General features: G+C 31.2%; 1 protein-coding gene across 1 annotated transcript in view; it reads left to right on the plus strand.

Moving 5' to 3' along the window:
* Positions 1 to 11,941: 11,941 nt before the first annotated feature.
* LOC148276046 (uncharacterized) overlaps positions 11,942 to 27,440 on the plus strand; it is a gene marked incomplete at its 3' end in the record, with an annotated part of 99,526 nt that continues 84,027 nt past the window's right edge. The window contains exons 1-2 of the mRNA XM_088234839.1: positions 11,942 to 12,100; positions 19,430 to 19,757. Coding sequence (XP_088090965.1) covers positions 19,697 to 19,757 — 61 coding nt within the window. The remainder of the gene's footprint in view (positions 12,101 to 19,429; positions 19,758 to 27,440) is intronic.

A 27,440-nucleotide genomic window follows, 5' to 3' on the forward strand; every position in this document is an offset into this window, starting at 1 on the left:
TTATCAGTTTTTTTTTAATAACAATAGTGAAAACTGAATGATATTATGTAAATACTTAATACTATAATGTAAAAATAATTTTCAAAAAAGACAAAACCGAACTTATCAAGTGAACGTACGCAATTTCGTTACCATACGTAAGAATGACAACATCTAATTAAAACCATACATACAAAGCTCCAAACTCATTTAAAAAAAGGACAGTGAACGCATATACAGTTAATTAGTAGAACAATTTAATTTGATGAAATAATTATTAAAAATGCCAAATGCTTTTTTAAAATTAATAATATATGTGTGAGTTAAGTCGATATGAATATCTTCGGGTTTTCAAGCAGTTTCTGTTGTAGAAGGGAGCTTTTATTAAAAACATAATAAGATACGTTAGGTTAAAATAATATGGACGAGTTAGGTTTCGAGTAAGGTTTTAAAACTCAACCGCATAACTCCGGATTTCGACATCTTTCATGTTACTGAAAGAAATATCAAATAATATCGCTTTCTTTTATATCAATTACTAAGTTGTATTATTTTATGATTTTTCACGTTAAAATAGTTTTTTTGGTTTCATGTATTCCATTTTTTTATCTTTGGCTTCTTGTTTATACATTTTGTACATTGACAGACTTGTTGCTTAGAAACAATTTCTTTTTGTGAACCAATATAATAATAAGAAACTAAAAAACAAAATCATTTTTATAGAAAAAAAAAAAAACGGAGAACTTGAAATATGTATCTGTAAATCAGTAAATACCGATGCTCGTCTTCAACGAGAAAACAAAATAAAGGGAAAAAAAATAAGGAAGAGAATGGCGATGTTTCTGGATGCGTGATTTAAATAGAGGTAGGTACCGTATAACACCTTAGATAGAGGATGGAAGTTGAATCAAAAGCCAAGCCAAATAGATATTTTATGAGTTAGATAAGAAGGAAGAGTAATTGTGGATTGGAATTAATAGAGTGCTTTGAGAGTAAGAAAGAAGAGGCAAACCGTTAACTTATAAGCGGTTTTTTTTTCCGGAGGTATATAAGAGCGTTTGGACTATGAAATGCAATGAACAAAAGTAAGGTGTGGTTATTTTTCGTTGCTGGAATTTTGAGCCACTTTAGTTGCCTGCGATAAAATCAGAAAGATTTTCATACTTTCTAAAACCAAATATATACCCAATGCACGTATTCTAAAGTCGTTCGAGTTTATGGAGTAGTTTACAGCTTAAATCAGTCATGGAAACATCAGCGTAATCTAGAACAGGTAGTAGTGATGCTTGTATGAGAGAGCATTACTTACTTATAAGTAAGAATTTAAATGTATGCCTAGAAACATATAATTATTAATGTGCGTAAACGTACTGAAAAAATACATTTTATTTAACTGCTTCATGTGCATAGGTGCGTATTCTGCAAAAAATAAATACTAACTTAAAACATTTGAATAGCCGAACAAGCGAATTACTATACACTGGTCATTTGACAAAATACTGACATTTTTACTACTGTAAAAACACAAAAATAGAGGCTTTTATCTTTTTGTTGTTCGTATCCATGACAGTTGCATGCCCATTGTGAGATTTTGGACAAAAGTTTTATTTGTGTATATGTGTGTTCCGATGCCGCTTTGATTTCAATAGCTTCATAATGATGTTGTCATTAAACAGGACAATTGCTAATAAACCACTTGTTTGTGCTCTTTTTGGTTTAAATAATGACATGAATAGAATATTTTATAACGGTTATAAACTCATGTATCTAAAAAAAATTAGAGATGGTAATTGAATCAAAAGTTCGGCCATTATTGGCTCATTCTATTTAAAACATAATATAAAATTGAATAATTACAATAGAGAAGGAAGAATTTAGGGAAGAAAATAAGGAAGTTTTGGCATTGACAGGGCTTATGCTAGTGGGTAAAGTGGCCACTTAACTAGCTAATGACTGATCACAAGCTCTGTTAATATCTAGACTTCCACATTTCCTTCTCTAAAATATTATCTGTCTCTGTTTTAATATGATAATATTAATAACTCTCTAGGAAAGGAAATCCACTTTTTTTCTACAAGCAATTGGATAAACTCTTTTTGTTTGTGTTGTAGTTTGAGATTTGTTCATTTATTTGTGATGAAACCCAGTATTTTCATAAATTTATAATGTATGATAATTTCTTACAAATTAAATACTTTTTTATTGAATAAATGTAAGTACATTTTTTGTGTCAGCCTCGTGCTGTAGTGGTCAGCGCGCTTGCCTACCTTGTAAGAGGTCTCGGGTTCGATTCCCGACATGGTTGATGTGGAATATTTATTTAGAACGGTGTTTTTACACTAGAATATTTCATAGTCCCTGGACTGGCAAATGAAGTATAAGACTGATCATCTTTCCTTCATGTTACAAAAAATATTAAGGTACGCTGCGATCGGTGAACCAATGCAGTGCCCTATGCACCATTAGGTGCGGAAAAGGAAATGAAGAAGTAGAATGTTTTTATATGTAAAACCACTAACCGACTGTTTTATGTCTACTGGTTCCGAAACGTACCCGTCTTCTCGTGGGGATACTAATTACAATAACATTACGCTATACACGTTCACCATAGTAGTTGCACAAAAATATTAAATTTTAATCAGTGGGCACAAGTGATATCACCATAAAGCATTTGTCCTATCAGCATGTTAGTTTTACGTTTTTGTGCATATGGTGAAGATGTAGTAGAATTTGCACGCTAGTTTGATTCGTCTCCTGACGAAGAGACGGGTACGTCTTGAAACCGATGGACAAATAAAATTCGATAAGTGGTTAAATTAAAATATTAAGTTACATTTATCGTAATGTTTGACCACAAAGTTAATGATTTAAATATTCATTTATTATTAATATCACGTCGGGGTCACCATTTGTATGTATGATGGCTAGCGGGTAATCTAATTAACTGAATGATTCGAGATTGGGAAGCTGAACGCGAATTGAGTTTAAAGTTTACATTTTAAAATGTTACACACTAGATCACTGTACATTTATTAAAATGATTATGCAATGATTAACGTTGGGACAAAAACCGCGTGTGGACGCGAAAAACGAACCGTGGAGAATACAACGAGCTGTTATAGTTGTTGTATTAAATAATAGAAACATAATATAGCTTGAAGTTAGGTTTGCATCGACGCAGCGTTGCCAACAGAACAGAAGAATGTTTCAATGTTGGCAACCAGGCAGATTTTTTTGGGGTGCCTTCGGTTCTCCACAATACGAGTATAGTGAAATTTTAATTCAGCAATACAGGTTTTCACAGTTTTTATAATTAAATACAGAATTTGTGACGTATTTTTAGATTGAAAACAAAAAATGCAACGTTTATTTAAAACAGAAAGGTGAATGTTTTTTTTTAATCCAATAAATGAACGTAGTGATGCAGAAAGCAAGTTCACAATTTCGGAAAAAATGAGATATTGGTGTTATCGGGTGCAGTAAGATATATTCTGTGTTATGCTAAAAATAGCCAGACCGCTTTTATACAAAAGACTGTAAAAATCACATTCTGAAAATAGTGCCGATCACAAAAACAAAATTTTTCAATTTGCAGAAAACACTCACAGGACAAAAAAAAAATCTTACGGTACTTTAAAATTATTTTACACTGTTCAAATACTTTGATAATTTGCTCTTCTCACAAAGGTGCTATTATCTCAGTTTCATTTATCTATGTTTTGCTGCTTTCTGCATAACTACGTTCAATTGGTCTTATACCAAAATTTTTAATAATTATAATTAAGGAGAATAAATGAACAGCACACAGATATAAAAAAATATTGTTTTTCTATTTCTATACTATCCCTATTTCTCAGAGGGCGGATAATGACTATTATTAATATGCGAGGTCAGTGACTTCTTAATTTAAATTAACAGACCTTTAGAATTTCTGGACCCCAACCGATAAATTAAATCGAGAAGTTTGCTAAGTATTAGGATGGTCATTAATAAGAGATATAACTTTATATAAACAATCTCATTGGGATTATACCTAATACCCAATAAATGTAGGCAATAGAGCAATTTATAGTCAGCTTTAAACTTATAATTCATAACCATCATTACCTTCTCTGAACCTAATGATGCATAGAGCATTGCGATGGTATAATATACCTTGGAGCGATTCGTTCTACAGCAATAAATATAAAATAAAGCGAATAGTGAATGTTGTATCTGTAAAGGATTCTAAATAATTGAACACCCGCATATCCATGTTTAAATAGTAAATAAACCTTTATTGAATATTTAAATTTATTGCAACAGAGAGAGGAAAAAACATGAGGAAGATAATTTTGGTAGTCTATGCATTTACATAGCTTATGATCTATCATTGGCAGGTTTACTGGCCATTTTCCCACCGTGAAACATTCATTTTTCTGCATATGTGTCCTGGTGTATCTCTAATAATTTGTTTTGAAATGTAAATAATTATCTTCTTGTAGAAATAAATCTCCAATTTTATTTCCGTATTCAAGAAATAAATTCAACTGGAAAAAGTCACAGAGATTCGAGATCTTGGTGTCATATTTGACGAAAAACTTGACTAAAAAAGCCACATCAACCACATTACTTCCAAAAGTATGAAAATTTTGGGTTTCATTTTAAGAAGCATAAAGGATTTTGAATCAGTTAAAATAATAAAACTATTGTGTATATCATATATGGTTCCCTTTTTACAAAATTCATGTAAATAATGTTGAAAAAGTCCAACGGAAATTTTTAAGATTCATTAATTTCAAACTGCATATTCTTTTATAACAAATTACTTTCATGTCTTTGTTAATTTTTTCGAATATACCTATTAACCTCATATTTTAATATAAAATCAGTAATTCTAAATTCGATTGTTGCAAACTCCTGGATTTAATAAATATTAATATACCAACACGTAGAACAAGACCAAAAACTCTATATTATTGTCACCCTTCTTAAACCAACTATCTTTGTCACTCAAATATACCGCGTGTACACAGACTAGGAAAGGAATGTACCTCTCTTGTTGACATTTTTAACTCGAGTCTCTGTAAATTCTAATCATCTATTTAAAGTATTTTTAAATGTTACATAGTAACGATTAACGAATTATTTGCAAAAGCTACTTATGCTAACGATATGGTGTTAACTTATTTTATATTCATATATATAGACTTTTTTATTTCTTTTGTAAGCTGACATACATACATGAATATAAATATTTTTGTTTTTTTATTTTACTTTTTACACCCATCTTTTAATATTGTTTTAATTTTTTTAGTTTATTTATTTTATATTGTAAAAGACACTTGTGCCGTATAATAAATAAAAAATAAATATGTATGAACATCCAAATTTCCTCATTTCTTTGTGAAGAAAAAAAATGAAACCTATGTTGATGTTGGTGAAAATAAAACATGAAAAAACTTTTATTTATGTGGGATAAATTTCAAACTATCCCATATAAATAAGCCACCAGATAGTAAATTCCAAACTTGTCTACAAACGTTTAGATATACTAAAAAAAATTGTTGATTTTGGTCCAAAAAAATTCATTTACGTTTTTATCAAAATTATAATACCCATAATTATTTATTTAATATTAATACAAGTAATCCTTAAATATTTAAGTTTCTTTTTTAAATTGGTTCCATAATATTTAATCATCATAAAATAAATTATGTAAATTAAGAACGAAGTTGTATGGTTAATTAATGAATGATAAAATACCAAAACACTTTATTATAATATATTTACGTAAGGGCCGTTATAATACGTTCCATTAGCTGACAACCAAAAATATTTAAATAGTTTGATTAATTGTGATTAATTATGTTATCAAATACACTAATAGGCACATTCAATGAATGTTTATATTATACTACCCGTACCCAAAGTAAACTGAATTTTATAGAAATAACTATCAGAAAATTATATCATTCATGCGTCTATTGTTGTAGATATTAGTTGCTTTCATGTTTGATTATGTGACTTACAACAATAAGCATTTTGTGCATGTCCAAAGCTTTGTAAACTGTAAAAAGAAAAGTAGAGAGTTTAAAGATATCATGTTTGAAATATTTTATTTTATTTGAGTTAAAAGGCTTAGGCTTTGAATAAAATATTGAATTTAGAAGTACGCTTAAAATTTGTAATAATAAAAAGTTATATAAACAGCTTACAATTTAAATGTATATTTTTTAAACTACAATAAATACGTCCTAAATGAATAGATCATAAAGTTTAACAAAATTAATGTACCTGTTCATAAGTTAAAAAAGGGTAGGTTACATTGTTATCATCCTAATCACTTCCTTTCTACACCTAATAGTGCATAGGACACTGCATCGATAAACCAACTGCAGCATATTTGGATAAAAAATATTACATGAAGTTAAGATGATCAGACTTATTCTTCAGGTGCCAGTCCGGTAAACCTTTGTCAATAAATATTTCAAGTCAAAAATGTCAGGAATTTGATCCTAAACCTGTTGCATTGTAGGCAAATGCGTTGACAGTATGACCACGAGGCGGAAATCACGAATTACAGCTGCCTAAACGATAAAATTGAATCTCTCAATGTATTGTGGGCACAAAACAAATTGAGATCCTTGTAGTCTAAGCAGAGACGAGCATAATTAATGAAATAACAATAGTAATGCTGCGTTGGTTTGGACATGTAAAACGAAGAGACAGGAAAATAACAAAATATATATCAACGATGCAAATGTTGATGAGTTTATGAAATGAAGAAGGCGAGAAAGACATCGCATGACCAAATTCAACAAATACTTGAAACAGAAAATGTCAACAGTTAGAATAATCGGCGTTCGTGCATGCGGTGTTTGAATGTAGATGAAGTAAGGCCTGTATGCAAGACTAAGCGTATGTGGTGTATTTTTTTTTTTTAAAGAAAAAAAATATTTGCTTTCTTATGATTTACCCAAATATTTAGATTTGAGGGCCATTTGAGGGATTTGAGACTCATTTTTCGAAAATGGAATCGGGTTGGGGTAGAGTGGGATTCGAACCACGGGCCTTTGGTTCGTGAGTCCAAGACACTAGCCACAGGACCACAATCCAATTCGTGTTCGATCCTTTCTGCTTACCCCTATAACAAACGGCGTCAGTTGCGATACAAAATTCCATATTCGTGAATACACTGAGTGTCATCTTTTTTTAAACCGGGTTCGCCATCTCTATTAAAAAAAATCACCGGGGATTATTCTTGTGATGTTTTCATCTACCACTGATTTATTTTTGGTAATTATTTTGATTGCTGTAAAATCAAATATCGGGGGTGGCTGATGCCGTGCAGTAAAATGAACACCCCATATCCGGTGTTGGTTTACAAAGAATGATGTTGAAATATCAATCAATTCCGAGAATAATTAATCACTGTCATCGATCAAGAAACATTTAGGTACACACTACACACTACACACTGTATAGTATAAGGGCCGAATATGATAAAGGCAATATTTTTCTCCAATACGCACGATGCTCTAAAAAACTACAGAACTAAATATCTAACCTGGAATCGATATGTTTTGCAACTAATAATATTCGTATCAATTTTCTCATTTTACCAATTGTACCCATTAGTGCGAACATTTTATAAAAAAAAGCATCAAAATAAAACTTTTTCTGATAGTATAATTCGTAGAAGACATTAAACTAAACTTCTAAAGTGTAAATAAAAGCAAAACATTGATTTGGGTACCTGGCCACATTTTAATGAAGGTAACCAGGTTGACGAGGCAGCTAATGAATTGGCGAGACTAAGAGGTGAGATTTCCCCAAAGGGCCTAGAGCCCTACTACGGGTTGCTCAAATGTACTCATCGTAATGAACTTAGGTTGTGGACCCAGGAACAGAGTATGATGTTCCGGTATAAAGAACCTGGTCACCACCTCACAAAGGAACTTCTGAAGGGGTACTTATAATTTGCTTTTTACCTAATGAAACTATGCCGTAATCAAATGATGGTTATGGAATAAATCTCTCTGAAAAAACAATTTGTAGGTTCTGCAGTGCAGAAAAGCCAAAAAACCCCGTTTTTTCAATCATCTAGGATTTTTTTTTGTTTTAGATGGGAGTTGCATTTATTGTTTAGGTTGCTTATTTTCTACAAGGTTTATTTTCCTTAAAATAGAACTTTTCTGATTTTAAAAAGCTTCTCTTTTCTCTGTTTGTGTTGGGATCAAAAGGAATATTCTATAGTGAGCCAATCAGGAGTTTTTAAGCATTTGCTTTTGTGAAAAGAAAACAACAGACAATCATCAACAGGCCTTCCGTTACGCTTGAAGAGAGTTCGGTATTTTGCGTCCTACTTTGGTTTATTTTACCAATGTCCTGCACTAACTTGACCATGTAAAATGCTGTCTCTCGTGTGAGTTCTTTACGAAGTATCACTGATCTGATATAGCATTGGTCCTCACCCAAACTTCTGCATCACGCCTTCACCTGTTGTCTATGAAAACTGAAAAAGGGGCAATGCATCAACAGGTGAGGGACATCTTGATGTATTCCATCATCACAGAGCAGTTGTCGATCTCAGAGATCTTAAAGCGATGCGGGTAACTTATGAACCCACCGTGACCCGTGAAGATTTGAGTTATCTGAAAAAGGACAAGAATTAATTACCGGGAGCCCGTCAAAAAATAAAGATCTACTTAGGTCACAGTGATGTCAGAAGCTTGCTTAGCAATGACACCCAATGAAAAATATATTTAAAAAAAATTGATAACGTGATGTCTATTATGATCTTTAGTAATAAGGTTATTTTGAAAAAATGTATTGAAAACTAGATAAAAATGCATTACCCTTCATTTATTATTCACGTAATATAATTTGACATTAATAAGGAAATTTCAAATTCTACTTTGATGATTATTTCAAACATCTTTCTGATATTCACTACACATGTTTCGAATATTCATGATGTATACGCCACAATATTATAATACCAAATACAGAACATTCGGTCATTTGTTACATGAAGGTAAGGTGATCGGTCATACGCTTTTTTCATTAGTCCAGATATATTGAAATATTGCATTTTGAAACCACCCTAAAAACAAATGTTTCACCTTAAGCATGGTAGGTGAACGCCTCAACCATTACACAAAGAGGTGGACTAATCTACACTTTATTTCCTTTGTCAGAATTTTCACCTGAGAGAAGCCATCGAGTCGAAAACAGTAGTCCAGTGTTTTGGTTTTATTTTACACACATAACTGTGTTCTTCATCCGCCTGGACCCTGGACACAAATCAAGTATTGACTATATAACCAACAGAAAAATGATTCCAAATTGCCAATATGTTTCTACCATAAACAGAAACAGAAAAATATTATTGTGGCAACCCTATCTTGTAATAATTCGTATATACCTACCTACGCGCCCGAAGATTCTCAAAGCTTCGGGTGTTCACATAGTTGACGTTAGTTTCATTTTTTCAGTAATTATCTTCATATCTACAGGGAGGTCCTGAAGTTCGCGGTTGGTCTAAGGAGGGTGCGCGCGCACCCAAGTAGCACGAATTCCGATCTCTACACGTGGAATATAAAATACATTTTCCCCATAGAATACATAGTTTTGGAATGTATGATTAAAAATAAACTTTAATAGCATTTAAATAAATTTATATAGTACAAAATTAATGCCGATAGAATTTTTTTTTTTTATTATTTGAAATGAAATCAATAATTACTGATGACATTGAAATTTCTTTGTGAAACTTAATTCTTATCTTAACATATTAAATTTAACATTTTAGAGAAGGTAAAATAGAAGTCAAGGCATCTACAGGTCTTACAACCTGTCATTGTCTGGTTTAAGTGGCCACTTAACAAACTGTGTAACATTCACAATTTTGCCCACATTTGAACATCTATATCTCTTCAATTAATTCATCTATTGATGTTTGTGAAGTTTGATGAATCCACCTGGTCCATAAAGAAGTATAGAAATTGAAAAAAATATAATTTTCAGGCGTTGCCTTGTATGTAGGTAAAATGTTTCGATTTGATGAATCTCATCTGCATAAATGTTTGAGCACTTTAACTTGTGTATAAAGTGGCCATTCAAACCAGGCAATAACAGGTTATAAACCCTGTAGATTCCAAGACTTCTATGATATTTTATCTTAAATATTCTTTATCTCTGTTGTAATGTGTTGATATTAACAGCTCCCTAGGGAGTTGAATCCAGTTCTTGTCTACAAATATTTGGACACCCTCAAAATATTGTTAATTGTCATCGTTTTTTTTAAATATATTCACACTTTAATCCACTTAGTTTGATAGTAGAACACCCAGCTTCATCGCTTTTGTGCCTTTGTCAGACTGGTGGCATCTTCTTTTAAAAATTAAAAAAAAATGTTTCATTCAAAACCAAGATTTCAACAAACATACAGTATTTGCTGTTATTAGGGGATTATATTACGGAAACCGGTGCACTACAAATCATAAAATTAATGAGAGATTAACACTTGAATCCACTTAGTTTTATAGACATATAACCGGTTTCATTGCTATTGCGAAATCGTCCGACTGATGACATATTTTTTAATTAATTAAATAAATAAACCCACGATTTTGACGCCGAAAATCGCCATTCAGTGTTATTTAGCGATTGGATTATAGAGATCAGCGTACTACATCAAAACTTAATAAGTTACAAAGTTCAATTTATAAAATCACACATTTAAATATACCACTGGGAAAGGCACGGTGCGGTGGTGCGTTACGCAAATACAAAACTAACAGTCCTTATTTTCTTCAAAAATATTTATTTTATAATACACATGTCACGTACAATATTTGATTGCTAAATAAAGATGAAAAAAAATAAAAAATTATGGCAATTAAGAATAAAAACATAATTGACAAGGTATAATATATATTGACAACAATCTATATGGAGTAAGAATCCACCGTTGGCTGGTTTAAGTGGCTTTTTTTTTACATTGTAACATTCAGCATTCTGCCTTTGTTAAACCATTTATATTTCCTCAATTATTCCGTCTGTTTTCTTTTGTGAGGTCAAATAGCTGAAACCTTAATTGATGTGGATAAGATTTATCTGGCTTAATTTTTTCACGTACTAAGCAATGCATAAAATTATTTTTCAATTTATAGAGGTACCTACTTTTTTTTATACCAGTTATTTGAAATAATAATATTTTGAGTATGTCCAAATGTTTGTAGACAAAACCGAATTTTACTCTTAAATTGATTTATTGAAATTGATTTCAATCTCCTTAGGAAGTAAAATCTAGCCTTAGCTACAAACATATAGACATATTCACAATATTGTTATTCAATAAATACTCTTATTTTAATATAAGTTAAAAATGCAAAATATTAAAGACGGCCTCGCCCATTATTCGGTAAAAATGCTGATTGATCAAATAAATAAGTGGAAATATATCAAGTATTTTTTATTTAGTAAGTAAGGTTTATATAAATTATTATCTAATGACATTAGAACTTTATCAAGAATTGTAAGTCATTAATAATATTAATCGAACGAAATATTGTTGATAAAGTAAATAATTATAATTAATTTACATATTAATATACATGACACGCAGTGCCTTTTACCTCACAAAAAATACATAGTGTGTAGAAATAAGCACTGTAAACATAAAGAAAAACAAAAAAAAAACAAATTTATTATTTATACCTACCGACATATTTATAACACATCGGTTTTATACTATGATCACGCTCAAACATTATTAAAAAAATAGTGTAATACAAGAACTAGAAATTGAAAATAAAACATTTGTATTGTGTTAGCTGATAATTTGATAAAATTGTAGTTTTATATCGTAGATTTGAAGAAATCGAATTTTCAAATAAGAACTAGGGTAAGAATTCGTGCGGAGAACGGAACACTCCGGCTCGTTCTAATCGCCTAGTGGGTTCAGTAAGTGACGAACCGTTTCGAGGGGCGGGCGTTCGCGTAGCCTGCGTCATTCTGTGAAGCGAGTTCGCGATCTTCGTTAGTGCGGGAAAATAATTATTATTGTGAATGACAGTGACATGCGTGTAGAACCAAATAGTGAAGTCGACCATCACTGTCGCCAGTGCTACGGGTAGATACGATACTATAATAACACATTTGTTTACGGTCATTACCGATTCTGTTTTACGATTTATTATTAAGGGTATCGATGTTATTTCACGGAACTAGAGTAACTTCAACGTTACAGGAATAATTTATTATAAGTGCTTTCAGTGCGTGTTAAACACATTTAATTCATACATTTTATAAGCTTACAAACGGTATTAACATGTATTTTTTATCGCTCAATCACATTACAATTTCGTAAACATATCATAACTACCCCCAAAATTATTGTAAAAATTACAATTTTATAGGGTATCAAGCAGTTTTACAAATTTAAAATATTAATTATCTTTATACAAATATAATTCCTCTGTACGTGTGATGTCACCGTACTCCTCCTAAACGGCTTAACTAATTTGCGTGCGGTTTTCAGAGAAACATAGATCTTTGCGCTGCGCGTGTTCGTAGATATAAAAATTTTCAATCGAATATGTAAAACAGAAGTTAGGAGCATAAATGTTTAATTCATCCGCAAAAAAGGGAAAAATGTCGTATTTTTGTGCATGAAAAAAGTTTGTTTTTAAATGTTTACAAACAGCATTTGTTTTTTGTGGATCTCAATCAGATTTTTTGTTAAAATCCTTATAATTTCTATCCATTTGTTTCTTTTTATTGGATTTTTGGAAACACTAAAATAATATTAAATTCAATACATTAAAGAAAATCATTCATTATTCCTACATAAGTACACCCCTTTGTTGGTGGGACGACCGAAGTTTGACGTTTGCAAAAAGAATGGTATATTTGAAAAAACACTTATTTTATGTTTTGGAATTCAACCATAAACAACTACCTAGGTACCTACTTAAATGAAATACTAGAATATTATCAATTATTATCAAGTTTTCTAATTTAATCACAAACAAGTAGTTAGGTACCTACTTATCAATGAAAAGTCTTTTTCCTAGCTAACAGCAGGGAAGCGTTCGGGCAGGACAACGTCTGGCGGGTCCGCTAGTTAATTTATATATTAAGTTTTTCTACAGACACTTCTATGTGGAAATGCATTTTAATTATTAAATAAAAAATACAACATTTAATTCTATTCCACGATTATTTATAATTTTCACCAGTGACCGGGTTTCGACACGATCGACACTAGTCTGACGATGTCGGTCACGACGAAATCCGGTCACGGGTGAAAAATTATAAATAAAACTGTAATAGAACTAAATTTTCTTCTTCATTCCCCCTAAGGGTGCATAAGGCACTGTATTGTATTTTATTTTATTTGTATTTTCGCCGAACTTTTTAAAAATTAAGGCAACTAACGACAAAAAATATTTTAATTCATTCATTGATCAGTACAAGAAAGGTTCGTAAACACATTTAGCCAAGCCACAAGGTCCTGAGTTCTATTCCCGACAAATTGGTAAATAATATTTTTTTTGAAAGACGTTTCCTTTTATAACAATATTTCAAAGATATTTGAAATAACTGATATTAAAGATTTATCATCTTCCCTTCGTGTTTACCGATTATCGATTGACACGGTAGTTAATGTACGTAATGAGGCAGTGTTCTATGCACCATTTAATGCCGATAAGGATGCTCGACTCACGGACGGAAAGTCTCCGATTCGATTCCCGGTGAGAACGCAAAAATCAAATGTAATTTTTCTCTAGCCTGTGTGTTATGTGCAATGGTTCTTGATTTAACACTGTAAATGGGCCCTGTGGCCTGATGTGGTGCAAAAAATTATAAGAATAATAAAAAATATTTTTTAAACAGCCTTGTCTGGTCTTTATTTTCATAATCTACTGATTTCTTAGAAACGATGAAATATACAGATTTAAATATTAAACAGCAATAAATAAAAAAAATATATCTTACCTTAAATGTTCTCCATCCCTGTTGTAATTTGTTACTTCTTAAAACAATTCAAAGGAACTAAGATGGTTTTACAAAAAAAAATTCTTTGAGTCAAACATTTAAGGTGGTTTTTCTATATATAGTCAAAATGCATTTAGAGGGTTTTAACAGTACACTGACGAAATTAAAATGCACCATTTTCGAAAAAAAAAATACATAAAGGGCGTTTTACAGAAAGGATTAAACAATTGATAACTTTCATATTTTGTGATTCGGATTAATATTTTATTGCTTTTTTGTAGTGGTAAACCATCATGTTAAAACAAATATTTGATCATTTAACATAAATATTCATCCAGAATTAATTAAAACCAACCAAGCACCCGGACTGCTTAAAATCGGACGGTTGGTGGAATTACTAAAACTTAGTCGCCCGTATTCCGACCATAAACCTTATAATTGCCTAGTCTTCCGTATTTCGACCTAAAAAAAATGTTCCGTTTCGCTGAGATATATATATATATAATTTTCATAATTATTTACAAGAGTTTCAAAAATCGTTTTTAAATTTCTCTGTTTATTATCAGGGTTAAATATATCATATTAAACATTTAAGCCGCTTAGATAAAATTATGAACGTCGTAAGTACCTTTTAAGCCGGCAGTTGACATGTGAAAATGTCTATACTAAGCCTCATGTCTTTACTTAAAAATACATTCTTACTTCCTTTAACATTTTACTTATAAAATTATTGCACTTGTTAAAGTAAGTGCGTGCATTTAAAAAAATTAATTACGTACAGCTAATGTAGTAAAACATTGTATTGGTTTGTTTAGTTTTTCTGTGCAAGGGTCATGCAATTTTATTTTATGGATAAGAAAATCAAACACGCATAATATTATGGTGTTCAAAGTTCTTTCACTTACTAGTAGAAAAGTTAAATGGTATGGCGGCCTCCGTGTTTACGTGGTTAAGACGCTTGATTCACGCGCGGAAGGTCCCGTAGTTCAGTTAAAAAAATAAATTGACGTTTTCTGAAGTTTTAGTGTTCTGAGCTGTAATTTATTACCGTTATGTTTCCTGGCCTGTTTGTCAAACCATTAATTTTTACTGCTAATTTCAAATCAGAAAATATAATACGTCACTTTGGCTTAGTGATATTGTAAGTTTAAGTATACAATTGTAAAGCGTTTTTGAGGTGATTTTTCACAAAAGATGGCGCTATGTAAATCGGCCAAATATTATTATTGTTGTGCAAAAATAGGCAATGTCATATTTATTCAAAATGTTTTATTATTCACCGAAGTATTTTTTTATTTACCGAAATATTAGCGTTCTTATAATTTACACAAATATTTCAATTTAGGTGTCCGTTTTCAACGAGTTGTAAATAACCCACTATTAGAAAATAGAAATCAAGTTGACGTATAGTGGGGTTTGAACCTCGGGCCTCTGACCCGTGAGTCCGCAACACTAGCCACGGGACCACAACTCGATTAAAAAGTTAATCAGTTTCAAACTACTCACGTATTTCTCGAAACGGAAAGTTAAATACAATGTTATTACCTTTATAAAAGCCGCTACAGTGAAATGATTTTTTATCATCATCATTATAACCCTGTTCGCACCTCATGGTGCATACGTCACTTCATTGGTGCATTAAATGCAGTATATTTCAATACTCTGTTGCATGAATTAGAGTGATTACCCTAACGCTTCAGATTGCAGTCGAGAAAAAATGAAATATTGCAGTATAGAATAACATTTTTAAACAATAATTAATGTCTCTCCCAAGAATCGAACCTTGAACCTTAAGCATGCATGGTAGGCAAATGCGCCTGCCGCTACACTACAAGGTGGACTTATCTACTATTGATTTCCTTATTCAGGATATTTACCTAAGAGTCGCCATCGAACTGAAAACACGCTTCCAGGATTCTTGTTATATATCACACACAGATCTGTACATGTTTTTAATGAAAATTAGCAAGGAATTAAACATACCTAAGTAGTAAAAAAAGTGTAACAAATATTTGCATTTTTATATTGATAGTGATTTTTTTACTGTGTGAATATGTAAATAAATGTCCAAATTTGCATAATTCAAATTATGCTAAATATTCACCTATTCCATGGCTCCACGTGTTAGCAAACAAACATAAAAAATTGAATTTATTATTTTATCTTTATACGAACTAAAATCATTACTTTTTAATCACTTCTTTTATAAATTATAAAATCGTACTTAGTGTTCTGTTTATACCATGACACATTGCCGCTGTTACTTCAATTACTTCACTACTTTTTTTATTTTTAAACTTATTATTTATTGTTAATTTGCTGCATACCTATGATATAATTTCTTGTTTAATTTTCCATTGTAATTTCTTTACTTTATGCTGATTTTATGAATCTATATTTTTTTCACTTGTGTACAGTTGTCTTGTTTTTTGTTTCATTATATTTTATTTAAAATTATTATTTTATACTTTGTTAAAAGTGTAAGCTGTTTAATAAATAAGTAAATCGTTTATTACAGTCTTCCTAACTAGGTCAATAACCTATTCTGAGGACGACTGTATATTCTGTGAACTGTGAATATGTTTCAAAGGAAAAAATACAAAATAATGATCTGTTTAGAACCCAGTAGAAAGTCAGTAAATATGTATTTTTATAATCTATTTTGTAAGGTGATGACATTGAACGAGTAATATGTTTAAAATTACACAGAAACAAATATTACAAATTCGAATCTAACAAATGGCGTAGTCACCAACAGAGCGTGACAAATTAAATGCATCGGTCAAGACCTGAATGTGTATTTGATCTACACTTTCCGGTCATATTTCAAAGCTTATGAATAGGGAAACATCCCAAGCTAGAATTTATTAACACAACGTATAAATTGTAAAACAAGTTAAACAATCAACATGTTAAAGGCTTCCATAAATTATTAAGGTTGCGAAATTTATAAAACAATACAAGTTGGTATAATGATTACTATTGTTAAATTAAGCACTTTTAAATTATATTTTTATGATGAACGTAAGCAATAAACTGTGTATGGGCGAATACAAAATTACAGTTGTAAAAAAGACCCAGTACCCGACGAGCGTTTTTGACTCGATGCCTACTTTCAGGTAAATCACGATAAAGGAAATCCAGCGGAGATATGTTCCGTACGCCTACCATTCCTGAGGTTCTGGGTTTGATTTGTGTGGGTGGTAGTAAGATATTGGTTTTAAAGGTGGTTCTATATGGCAACATTTCAATGTTCCTGGACCGGAAACTGAAGTGTAAGACTGATCTTCTTACGTTTCTTGAATTTAAAAAAAAATATGTACGCTGCGATTGGAGTGGCAATGCATGAACCACTTGGTGTGGATACAGAAACATTCTGATGTTCATGAAGTAAAAAAACAATAAGGAATAATTTATAGTCAGCGCGTTTTTGCCTTTTATGCAAGAGGTCTCGGGTTCGATTCCCGAAATGAAACATTTACCAATGCAGTGCTTTATGCACCGTTAGATGCTGAAAGGGAGTAATGAAATAGTAAATGTTGACAGATAACCCCCGTTGACAAGGGAAATTAGGAGTCTAGGGAGGGAACATGGCCAGTTATTGCCTGGTTTTGGTGAGAGAGTTTTCTCTACATTCGTACATCTTCTCATGTGTGCACGCTGATTATTCCGACTTGGATTTGGTCATGCCATGTCTTTCTCGATCTTCCTACGTTTCTGCATCCTGTAAGCAAACGCGCTGAACTTTTCACAACGAAGTCGACGACTTGTTAGCGTTTCTACATTATTTTGAACCTAACTCATGAAATATAACAACGTGTGAAATAAATTGTAATTGTCAGTAATTTGAATTATTTTGTTTTCCTTACGGTCAAAATATATGTTAACACCGTTTAACTTTAGATTTATATTTCATGTTATTGTCTAGGTTTTAAGATATTTCAGAACTAGCATATTTTAAAAACTAAAGTTAAGGCGCTTTATTCTTAGCATATTTTAAAAACTAAAGTTATGGCGCTTTATTCTCTTCCGTAATAACTCTTCTATCGTTGAACTATAAGGGTATATTTTTTCATTAGGTGTAGGTACCTTAGGAAACTTGCGTGATTTTTTTTAATTATCTGCTTCGCTGACCTTCCCCATATTACTTTTAAATGGATACTAAAAGTGTATGCATTAAAAATAGCTTATCTATTCACGTAATTAGATTATATCAAACTAATTATACTTGTGCATGCATTCTATGAAGTAAAGGTGTGGATAAACAAATAGGTGCCTAGAAGTACGTTTTTATATCCTTTTATTTTTCAGTATAAAATTTGTTCTTATTATGGTGTTTGTCAAGATATGAGAAGTATTTTTTTCATAATAAAGGTATGAAAATGCAATATTTTTAAATTTGAGAAATGCTTCAATCATTTTTTGTAACACGAAGAAAAAATGACAATTAGATTTATTTTCAGGTGTCAGTATAAGGCTATGTTATTCATAAAAGTAGTTTAAAAATATTAAAAAAAAATTGCACGGCAACCATGTCGGAAATTGAACTCGCTTTTGCTTGGTACAGACATAAGTAAATGCGCACCACTAGGCCGAGAGCCGGCCAAACTTAAACATTTATCACAACAACCATGCAAATTATATGCACTGTTTTACACATTTAGAAGACGTATAAATACAAGTCAGAATTCACCCATAAGTAAGGCAATTCTATTGCTGAATACGGCTTCTGCGGATGATATGGACATATTTTTCTGTACATATCGGCAGTTTAGCAGCAATCTGCTTTCTATTCATTGATTTCCAACTCTTGTTTACAGTCTGCATTACGTGATGGGTTAAACAGCCCCTAAAGTAATGCAGACTACAATTGTCAAGTAAATAAATAAATAATAAATAAAAAAATATAAGGTTTCTTAGCTACATTTGTTTGATGACGATATATTAATAATTACGGCACACTTAACTGATTTTTCAATCAGTTCACAAATGAAATGCCACTCGGTACACCACGCGTGATAGAAAACGTGCTTACCACTACACCATTAAAGGGATCTAATGAATAAAAATAGGTTATTTAGAGTAAATTTAAATAACTTACCACTTGATCAAGATAATTAAATCATTGGTTTTTGTTACGTCATTTTATTGAATATTATGTTTTATGTCAACTTTTAAAGAATAAGCCTATTTTCTTTAAACAATATTTTCAACTAAATAAAACTTTAAATTTTCTTTGAAAAACTCACAATAAAATAAGACAAAAATGGTTGAGTTTCGGCGGTGTTTATTTTTACTAAAAACAATCAGCGCAATACTTAAATAACCCTGCCTAAGGCGACGAAAACAGCGCTATTTGTATTAAACCGTAATAAATACCAAGATTCCATCATCAAATAAATTATATTGTAATTTTTGAATAATCTTCTTGAAATAACTGTAATTTCTCTTTATCTTCTAGTGGTATAGGGAAAGTTTCAAGGACCCTTAGGTTTGACAAACTATAAACTTGAAGAACAATTTATTATTACAAAGTTTCCAAAACCTGCCCCGTGCGAGAACAATATAAAACGATGTAACACGTCAAACAGCGACAAGGGACATTAAGATGGAGCGTCAACGCAACTCGGAACCAAGAATATGAACTTCGTTAATTAGTGCTAAGTTTTTCTAAGTATTTAAGAATGTGGTGAAGAAAAAGACTGACTTTAATACAAACTGAAGCAACATGATGGAACTGATTCGTTTGGTTCTCTACCTTTTGGTCTACACCGTCTTCGTATTTGATGGTAAGTGAACTTAATGATTGCATTTTTTACTTTTTGTGACTGTGTATTTTTACAGGTTGTTTTAGGTCGACGAGAAAGCCAACTAGTTTTTTATAGCCACATGCACCACAAAATCATCATTCCATGTACTAGTAGACGTGGGTAAAATCCTGTCACTGAGAGGATACGTATCACTTAATCTGCATCACCAAAGTGACCGTACCTTTTAAGTAGTTCAATTGAACGAATGTATCTTTTGCACATTTGGCTCATTTGGGTCATCATATTTCCGCATCTTTCGTATAATCGTATCGTTTGTCTTCATATCTTACGTGTCTTTCATGTCTCTAGTTCGTTTCGTTCTTTCGTTCACTTGAGCCAAATGCGTACAAGCGGTGAATAAAACAAATATTTCTAAACCTTTGGCTGATTTGTCAGCATGATTGTCTTTATAGATTTGATAATATTGTGCTTTAGATATTATAATATTACAGACCCGTAGAAAACCGATAAATTATTTTGTTTAAAAAAAAAAAACGTTTTATTAAATATTAAAGAAAGTTATATTTCATGCTAGGTTTATTTTTTTTTTTTTTCACTTTTACAATTATTTTTTAAACTCCCTGAGAGGGTCGACATTAAAAAAAAAGGTTATTTTATATTTATACCGTGTGCAGTTGTACAATATATAAAATAAACTCAGGCAAATGAAAAAAAATATACCCCAATAAAATTTTTAAAAAACATTAATCGGCCTGTATCACAAAATGGATAACTGACCTAACAAGTTTTTCCACAATTAGGTTGTTTTTTTTTTTACATTGTTTCATTTGTATTTATTTTTTAATGTTCCATTCCAATCTTCCGATTCGACTATTATTCTGAAATTGATATATTTTAATCACTATTTATTTTAAGTTACTTTATATTTTTTAATGTTAATCATAGTGGTTTAACACGGGCACAGCCTAAAAAACATTATTAGGTTAGTGAATATGAATGTTTTTATAATGAATGAATGAATGAATGAATGAATTTTTTTTTTGTAAATATTAAAATAAACAGCAAAATAAATAATCTAATAAACGCGAGCGAACAAACTACCCTCTTGTTCACATTAGAGGGCATTAATGAAATATGAATACCTTATGTTTTCATCTCAACGTAAATAATAATTCATAAAATAGCATTTTTATCGGTACATATCATAATTAGTGTCAATTAAATTTCAAGTGCCATTCCTTTGCGGGTGCACCGACAACACCGACACCGACGCGCGCGGGATATAAAGGAGAACAAATAACAAAGCGGCCAGTCTAGGCATTTAGGTACCTACTATAGATATAGAGTGTATATCTAGGTACCTAATCTATCTACTAACTACAGAGATAAGGACACGATCTCGTTCAATGAATGAAATAATTGAGCAATAGATCCAAAAGACACAAAGATATAAATGACATGATGATCCATTTAGTTTGGCGCTCTTTTCGTTCGTGAACTCATTGACCAAGATGAAAAAAACATATCGCAAGTTCAATGTTTCTGACCTTGTAAGTATGACAGGATTGTTCGTGAACTACACACCTCTAGTCACTAGGCCTCTCTGTAGGCTTCCTGCTTCGGTGCATCCTCCTACGTCAGTTTCGCGTCACATAGTTTTGACATGAACTTGCGACGAACAGTCAGCCGTGGAGGTCAGGGATGTCGAGAACCCAATGCCTTGTAAATTAAGCGTGGTTTCTCAGGAGGCATTAACAGAACATGACCCAAGCGATCGCATCGCCTCAGCTTGACAACAGTTGTCACTGGAAATTGCTTGGTCTTGTTTCTCACTTCTTAATCCTTCCTCATAAAATCAGACTTCTGCACTCTCGAAATTGTTCTTATACACCTATTCTAATTTAATATTTTTTTCTATTCTCTACTATTCAATTGTAGAAATATCAAATATTTTCACTCTAAGTTATTAAAAATTACGTTATTATCGGAATCACAAAAAAACTAATGCAAATGTAAAAATAAAAATTGAGTGAAATACCTATATAAAATACTATGCATGTGTTTCTTCAATAGATCAATTGAAATTATCATGAACAACCCCGTGTTACATACGGCAACGCAGAAAATGTACTCTAATATCAGCGTATCTTGAAAATTTGATACGTGAATGCAAGATAAAGTGTCTTTATCTTCAGACTCTTGTCGGGGATTATTTCGCTGAAAACTCTTTTAAATCAGTATTTTATGTCGAGTTTCCGGGAATAGAACCTCGAACCTCAGGCATAGTAGGCAGATGCGCTAACAATCACGAGGCGGACCAATTTTCATTCGGTTTTATTTTTCAGTAGTTTTATTGTATTTTTTTAAAGAATTATCAATACAATATCGCCCGCAACGCTAGCTTAGTATCAGGCATAAAGGAAACATTCACATTATATCACTTCTTCACACTATTTGAAATAATACGACTTCGCCAGTTTATCTGAGAGAGCTCTTCCAACTTTTATCACAGCATGGGCTATCTCTTCGTTCTAGGAACGAGAGAACGCTTTCAATACCCATTCACCGCTCTAATTTTTTTAACTTACTTCTAACTCTTTCACAAAAATAGGTGTTCGAGTGTGGAATAATCTCTCCATTAATATCAGAGAAGCCCATTTTTTATTCACATTCGAGTCGCGATTAAAATGTCACTTCAAAAATATTTGAGTTTTTAATTTTTCCTCTCTTATTCCTTCCATCTTCACCCTCTCCTCTTTTCATAGGTTAATAAGTTAATTTCAATGACTGAATATATTATATTACATATGCAGGTGTATGTAAACTGCATATGTATGCAGTTGTATGTAAACTGCATATGTATGTAAACTGTACATGTATATAAAATGTTTTAACAAAATAATACGAAGAAAACAATACCATAATCATATTTTTTTCCTTTTGAATGCTCGCATGTAATATGTGGTTTGTAATTCTATGAATGTTCTAATTAAAGTTGAATTAAAATGGTTTTTCAAATATCCGTTTTATACTTCAATTTAGTTAGGCCATTAAGAACAATTCCCCTTAGGCAATCTTGAAAAATAAAAACATTTAAAACAACGGGGAGAAAATTGTTTTTTGAATTTTTGACAGTGTGTAAACGTTCGAAAATAATAAAACTTTATGCTACGTTGTAAAGTTACCATTTATGGCCGATCCTGATCAATATTCGGCTTTATGAAATTTTATTGCTTTATATGTAATAAAAAGATTTTCCGCTGTGTTCGCAGGGTTAAAAAATCAATAATATCGCTCCTAAGTATCATTTTACGTCAATAGTTGTCGTTTGATCCTCTTTTATAGGCCATGTTAAAGTAAACGAGGTCTTTTCACTGGAATAGAATATTTAATTCCCTTCAAATCGTGCCGAAGATGATTTACCAGCGCTGAAATAAGTTGAACGAATAAGCTTTTATTTGAAAAGAAAGTTGTTTTTTCTCGATTGAGTAGCGTTATAAAAATAAAATAATTTCGTGACATTATAAAAAGCTTTGTAGTTAAATGTATTTTGTATAAACGTTTTTCGTTTGTTCATTCGTTGCGCGCTTTGTTTGAAAATGTATTTAATTACAAATATCCTTCTTTAATTATTCACTTGTTGTGCAATCGTACATTTTTTGTATACAACTCGTGGTCTAATGGTCAGTGCGTTTGCTTATCATACATGAGGTCTCGGGTTTCATTAGCGAAATAAAATATTTATTCGAGAATGTGTTTTTACACTGGATCTTACTTTATCTTTGCGTAATAAAAATGATCAAGATACGCTGCGATGGGTGTACCAACGCAGTTCCCTATGCACTATACGATATGGAAGAAGACGATGATGGAGCTGTTTTTAATTTATAACATATCATCTTTACTTAGTAAGTAAATTTCAGTCGTAAAATATTATGAAAATTATATCGGTTATGGTAGCCCATTACTTGCTGGTTTTTTGTTCCTCTTACCAATGTTCACAGAGCTTAAAACTTTTTTCATCTAAAATAAAACAATCTTACGGAACAATTTTTTTTTCTTCCTCAGCTCTCAATCATTTTAACTGACATAAAAAATCCTTGAACATAGGCACCCGCATAAATATATGATATATTCTACATCTTATAAGAAAAAATATAGTTTTCTCAATTTTATAAAATATAAACAGTTAACTTAATACGTACAAAACACAGAAGTCGTTATCAAAATATATAAATATTATATGGAATGCTCAAAACTTTCTAAGAATGAAAACATTAAAAGGCAAAAGTATTTGTAAATTTAAAGCCAAAATATTCCCATGAAAATATTTTGGAGGTTTTTTTTACTGGTTTAAAATCTGGTTTAAAATATCGTGAAACAAAACGTAAGGAATTTTATGATAAGATTGAAAAGACTGAAGCGTTGAATGAAATTTGAATTTCATCCAATGGCCTCAACTCTCGCGAAATGGACTTCTTCAACAAAACAATGAGTGGCCTCACAAAAAGAAAGCCGAGTGCTTCTTTCATCCCTAATTTATCGAAAAAGTTGTTTTCGGATATTAAAACGTCTCGAGAATTGAACCTTTTTTGTTTTTTCGCTGTCATTATTGAAAAGAAAGAAAAAGGTAAGGAGGAACTGGATGGAGAAAGGCAAAACCTTTAATGGAAAATGCGGTAACAGCTTATTGATTCATCTCATTTCGAAAAATCCCTTTCTTTGAATCTTAAGAAGAGGGTATTTTGAATTACTTAAATGCTTCCATGGGAGGGAGGTTTAAAAAGGTAATGCTTAACTGATTATTGTGACCTATTTCTAAGACTCTAGAGCATATCGAAAAAGTGTCAGAGAAGTCTTCTTACTTCCATTTCTCTTCTGTTAATTATTTTGCAAAAGGACGTTTGTCTTATCTTGATATTGAAAAAAAAAGAAATACCAATAAAAATCGTAGGACTTACTTTTGGAAGTAAATTTATTTAGGCGCATATTTTCAATTCTTTCAATTAATTGTATTTATCACATTTCTAATAATCTGTGAAATTCATGAAGGTTACATTTTAAAATTCAGTTTATCAATTAAAATTTCATGTTAAAAATCATACGAAAAATACTTCGATAAATTTTCTCTCCACCCTTTTTTTTAAACTTCGAAGATGGTAACAAGAACTTTTTTCTCAATTTTTTGTAAAATGTTCTCTTTGCATATGAATTATATAACGTCTGTAAACAGTTCTTCAGAATTATTTTGGCAAAATAAATCAAATTTTTGCTTATTTTCTTGCATTAAGTTCGCATTCCGTTGATTGAACGTAAATTTCCGACAAACCGTTATCTGTGGACGTCAAAGATATTTTTTACTAGAGGTTTTAGAGTCCATTGCTAATTCCCTTTTAACTAGATTTAAAGAACTTTTACTTGAAAATTACACAGTACATGTACATTTTACATGCATGAATTGGATAAATTTTAGGTAAATATTGTAAAATCGTGGTTGGAATTTACAAATCCACAGAAGTGACCATATAATTTGTGTAGACATATGAAAAGCGTAGAAAGAAAAAAGAAAAAAGTTAAATAGGAAAAGATCGGAGTTTGAGTCAACAATAAAAAACAAATTCAGTTCAAATTCCTTTGTTTAAAAACAAAAATTTCTACGTTTTTGTCAAAATGGTAAAAATAGGTTTTATTGAAAAAGTTACGCGAAAAAACAATTATCATTAACATGAACTTATTTTTAACTGGTTTGGTTGCAACTGGTATTAATAGGCACTTCTAAGTGAAGATTCAAATCAAGTTTCTCTGGGTCACTGTGCCGTAGGTTTTTTGTTCCCTTTGGATATTTTTTGGATTGCTTATCCGCGCCACCATCAAGCTACATCACCATAATCCAGAATAACTCAATTAGCGAACGGCTGCGGCCGTGAAAATATCAGTTATTCAACTTGAAAATATGAACAACCCCACTGTGCGGAAAATTCTACAATACAATTTTTTCTTTATCGTTGGTGTATGTTTTCTTCACAGTGAAGATGTTTGGCTAATGTTTCGGAACGAAACCAGTTAAACCGCACATAATTAAGAAAGTCACCGAGTGGAAGGAAATTTTGTTTTCGCAAGCAATAAAATAAACAGTAAATATATTGGGTAGTCAGGCAAGTGTAGTCGGAGTAATGCTCAAAACGCCCACAAGTGAATAATAGATCCTTAAATTAAATGCAAATACATTTTACTCTTAACTTTGGGAGAATATTTAAGGGCCGCTTTTTACATACTTCGGTTAACTTTATTCCCAAGAAATTCCAGACCCAAAGTATTCTAGACGTAATTAAATGAAAAATGTTGCCAAGGGTTACATATTTTGCATCTACTTATGAATAGTTCATTATTTATTCGGAAATGAGATAAAACTTAAAACAGCATACTTACAACTTTCATACATATTTCACATTGTTCTTGATTCCGGAAAGTTACCTACCACCTTTTGGAAATCTAGATTTATGAATATAAAACACTAAAATATATCATAATTCGCTATTATTTTATGATTTCATCATACCACTGTCCACGTCCGATGGTGTATAGGGCACATTGAAAAATGCAGTGTATTTCAATCATCGTTGCATAAAATTAATGGGATTATCTGTCTCACACTTCCGGGACAGTAAAATATTATAGCGAATGACCTTTAAAATGTATAAATCACTTTGATTTACTGAGGAATTGAACCTGAAATTTCGAGCATAGTTGGTGAACGTGTCAACCAATACGGGATTATTGTTTTTTTAAACCATTTTCGTATCACGAAGCAAATTTATGTGTTAATTTATAGGACGGAAAATGTAAACTTGGAGAAAATAACTTTTTATAAGGTACTCTGATATGACTGGGAATCGAAACCAAAATGTTTAAAATACTCAACAAATTATTAAGATAATTAGGGATGTGTAAGGTATTATTTTAATACTATACAAGTGAAATTTTAAAGCATTGCTTAGTTTGTAAATAAATTATATTTTCACTAAGAGATTATTTTTTTTATTTCGATCTATGTTATTTATTAACAATAATAATTGATGGAAATCCATCCTGTTTCATACAACCAGTTTAAACATGCCTGTTAGAGGGTGAAAGCACTTATTGGTCAAATAAATAAATAAAATTATACCAAGTTTTTAAAATTTATAACTTCTATGAATTTATTAGTTATAATTTATATTTTTATCGGTAGTGTGATGGTCAAAAAGTATATTTGAAACTTTTTTCGAAACCGACATTTTTACTTAAAACATGTTAAAATCTGATCTTATTTCATTTGACAAAAAGATCTTTAGCTTCATTTAAAATTTCCGTTTTAAAATGTGGGATTTATTTGTTCTTTTCACTTATGTTTTCATTAAATAAAACCTTTTTTTCTTGTCTGGTACAGTTTAGAAAATGACAGATATACACTTTTTCCTATTCCACAACTGAATTATTTTATGCTAAAATAATAATACTACATATTTTTAATTAATTTAAGCTATTTAATGTTCCGCTTCGAAACAAATTTACTTCAGGCCTTAATTAATATTTTTAAAAACTTTATTTTTCCTAGACTAGACCACCCATATAATAAAAATGACAGAAAGCACGTGGTTCTATAAGTCATTCGATACTAAAGCTCTCAAATTAATCTTGGTTTAACAGAGCGAGGAAAGT

Source organism: Micrasema longulum, unplaced genomic scaffold (assembly GCF_059751315.1).
Source record: "Micrasema longulum isolate JH-2025_06_02 unplaced genomic scaffold, ASM5975131v1 h1tg001294l, whole genome shotgun sequence".
NCBI classification, from domain to species: Eukaryota; Metazoa; Arthropoda; class Insecta; order Trichoptera; family Brachycentridae; genus Micrasema; species Micrasema longulum.